This window comes from Entamoeba dispar, genomic scaffold (genome assembly GCF_000209125.1).
Source record: "Entamoeba dispar SAW760 scf_1105229461507 genomic scaffold, whole genome shotgun sequence".
Taxonomy (NCBI): domain Eukaryota; phylum Evosea; order Mastigamoebida; family Endamoebidae; genus Entamoeba; species Entamoeba dispar.
Genome location: NW_001854727.1, coordinates 1 through 2,966, shown reverse-complemented (window position 1 = coordinate 2,966; position 2,966 = coordinate 1). Strand labels below are relative to the sequence as shown.

At 23.0% G+C, this 2,966-nt stretch overlaps 2 protein-coding genes across 2 annotated transcripts, besides 11 other annotated features; both read right to left on the bottom strand.

The window, feature by feature from the left end:
• Positions 1-18: part of a microsatellite that runs on past the window's edge.
• Positions 1-101: part of a microsatellite that runs on past the window's edge.
• Positions 102-147: 46 nt separating this feature from the next.
• Positions 148-183: a sequence feature (AT_rich).
• Positions 184-265: 82 nt separating this feature from the next.
• Positions 266-290: a sequence feature (AT_rich).
• A 21-nt stretch (positions 291-311) lies between these two features.
• Positions 312-483: a microsatellite.
• A 31-nt stretch (positions 484-514) lies between these two features.
• Positions 515-550: a sequence feature (AT_rich).
• A 42-nt stretch (positions 551-592) lies between these two features.
• Positions 593-622: a sequence feature (AT_rich).
• Positions 623-661: 39 nt separating this feature from the next.
• EDI_207410 (uncharacterized protein) lies at positions 662-1,753 on the bottom strand (the record flags this gene model as incomplete). The annotated part of the gene is made up of 1 exon (XM_001738570.1): positions 662-1,753. The coding sequence occupies one exon, from the start codon at positions 1,751-1,753 to the stop codon at positions 662-664; it is 1,092 nt and encodes a 363-aa protein (XP_001738622.1).
• Positions 719-898: a microsatellite.
• Positions 1,532-1,560: a sequence feature (AT_rich).
• Positions 1,754-1,783: 30 nt separating the features above from the next.
• Positions 1,784-1,818: a sequence feature (AT_rich).
• A 57-nt stretch (positions 1,819-1,875) lies between these two features.
• On the bottom strand, positions 1,876-2,919 carry EDI_207400 (uncharacterized protein; the record flags this gene model as incomplete). The annotated part of the gene is made up of 1 exon (XM_001738569.1): positions 1,876-2,919. A coding segment is annotated over one exon (1,044 nt), but the record flags the coding sequence as incomplete, so codon positions are not given.
• Positions 2,652-2,680: a sequence feature (AT_rich).
• Positions 2,920-2,966: the final 47 nt, after the last annotated feature.

Genomic DNA, 2,966 nt, shown 5'->3' with positions numbered 1-2,966 from the left:
ATATATAAATTAATATAAAAAGTGAGTAATAATTAAAATAAACTAGAAATTACATTATTTATTTCATCATTTAATGAATGAATCAGATGTTATTAATCAATAAGAATTGTTATTTGTATCATAAACAATCAATATAATGAAATCATCAATAAAATAATAATTAAAATGAAATATGAAAATTAACAACAATAATCATTAATCAACAATTTGATTAATGAAATAATCAAAATATAAAATCAAATTCATCATTATATTCTCTCATTTCTAAATAATTTTAATATAAATTAAAACAAAATGATGAATAAAGAATGAATAAATATAAAATATAAATAAAATAAATAAATAAATAAGAAGATAAATAAGATAAAATATATAATAAATAATAAACAAAATAAAATAAAGATATAAAATAAATAAAAGATATAAAGAAATAAAATAAAAAGAAATAAAGAATAAAAAAAAGAATAATAAAACAAATATAAAGAATGAGATATCAATTAATAAGATAGAAAAGAATATTTAAATCATTTAAAAATTGAAATTAATATTAGTATTGATCTAATTCACATTGGAAAATAATGAACACTATATGTTTATTACTTAATTAAAAAAATATTTTAAACCAGTTAACGAAAGCTTTCATTTCATTTGCTTCATTGTTTTAGCAGATAACACAGTTTTGAACACAGTTTTTAACACCGTATTTATCTATTTTTAATTTTTCTCTTTCTTTTATTTCGTTCATTTTTCTTTCAAGTTCTGCTTTAATCTCTTCTCTGCTCTTTTTTGTTATTGAATTTTTCATAATATCTTCTATCATTTTATTTGTTTCTTTGAGTTGTTTGTATCCATTTATTCTTTCTTTATATCCACTTTTCTTTCCTTCATTTTCTGTTTCAATTAATTGGTCTAAATATTCATTAGAATTATTAATTCTACCATTTAATGCAATTTCTGATAATCTATTATTACAATCTATAATTTCTTGTTGTTTGTCATAACAATCAATTTGGATTTCATAATACTCTTCTTCTAACTTTTTTAACAGATTTTCTGCATTAGCCATACCTTCTTTACCTTCATTATATCTTTCAAATACTTCTTGTGCTGTTTCCTTTATGACCTCAATTTCATTATCCCATTTATATGATTCGTTTTCATGATCTGAGTGACTACACCCACATACAGTACAACGTCCGTTTTCAATACAATGACATGCCCTTATCGTAAATAATGAAATAAGAGATGGAACATGACATGGATAATGACATGTTCTCTTACATTTCTTACAATTAGTTGCATATTCTCCTTTTAATTCAAACTTTTTTGGTTTTGTTTTATGAACAAAAATTGTAAAATCTTTATTTTTATTAACCTTATCCTGATTCAAATAAAATTGTTCATATGTCTCTTCTATTTCATTCAGTTTTGATATTCCATTATTTAATGATTTTCTTAGCCCTTCAATTTGGACTATAATACGTTCTCTTTTCTCTAAAACTTCTCTAGATTGTTTTAATGATTTTCTTGGTAATTTTATTAATTTTTCTATAAATTTATCAAAACTTTTCATTCCTAATTCCAAAAACATTTGTGTAAATAAATCTCCAGTATTATCATCATAAATGGCTGAATTATTAAATTTTAAATACCATGGCTCATTTATTTCTGGAATAATTGTACTGAAAACACATTCTTTTGATTGTAATGCATTAATAACTTGTGGCGGTTTACCATCACAGAATGTAAGCATAGCAATAAAATTCTCTTTCACATCATTACCAAATAAATCAATAATATTATCAAATATATATTTTTGATTTGCTGTTAATCTTACATTACTTGATTGTGCAACAAAACAAATAGCATTTAAATCTAATACTTTTGTTTCAAATGCTTCTTTAATTTGTCTGGTAATTTCTTTATCATATTCAATTCCTCTTGTATCTCCAATCCAGGTGTATCTATTATTTTTATTGGTGGTGTTCTTTTTGTTCTTTTAATATTATAAATTGTTACTTCACTTGTTTGACTTTTAGATTGATCTTCACTCTGTTCTAAATTACCTTCGTTTATAATTATATATCTAAAATCATCTGTTACCTTGATTCCATATAATGCATTTACAAAACTATTTAATAATGTTGTTTTACCACTTCCTGTTTGTCCAACAACTAAAATAGCAATTGCATCACTCTCATCTATTGTATTAAATTCTTCATTTGGATATAAATATATTTTCAATTTTCCTTCTTCATTTTTCAATAGTTTACTTCCATCAATTGGAACGTTTTGTTCAGACACATCTGTAGTATCATTTGTTGAAATATCAGATATAACCATATTATTATTTAGTGAACTATCAGAGACTAAAGTATTATTTGTAGAAGTATGAGGTACTGTAATATTACATGGTGAACCAACAGGTATTGTAGTGATATTTAATGAACTAACAGGTACTACAGTATTATTTGATGAAGCACCAAACGTTTCTGTTGTTATATTGATCTTGTTATTATACAGAATATCTGATAATTTATATGACTGTTCTTCATCAGTTGGTATTTCAAATCCTTCTTGGTCTTTAAATACAAAGTCTTTTGGAATATTTTTTAGACTTTCAATTATCTTTCTGATATCTGAAAGATAAGAATTTTTATTTAATTGTTTTTTTATTAATGGCTTTTCGTTCAATAATATTCCAATTCTTACAATATTTTCTTTCTCATTTTTAAGAATAGCCTCATCATTATTTGATGTACTTTTTACTAAAACTAAATCTTTATCAATTTTATCAATTATTTCATTATCGGGTGTATAGAAATGTGCAGTTTCTGGAATATTTTGAATTGATTTCCTGTTATCATTTGACTTTGTTTTCTTATCTATTTGAACAGTAGTAACTCTTTTATCATTTAACTTTATTCTTGTTCCCTTTTTATCTTCTTTTTCTTTGATATTTATTA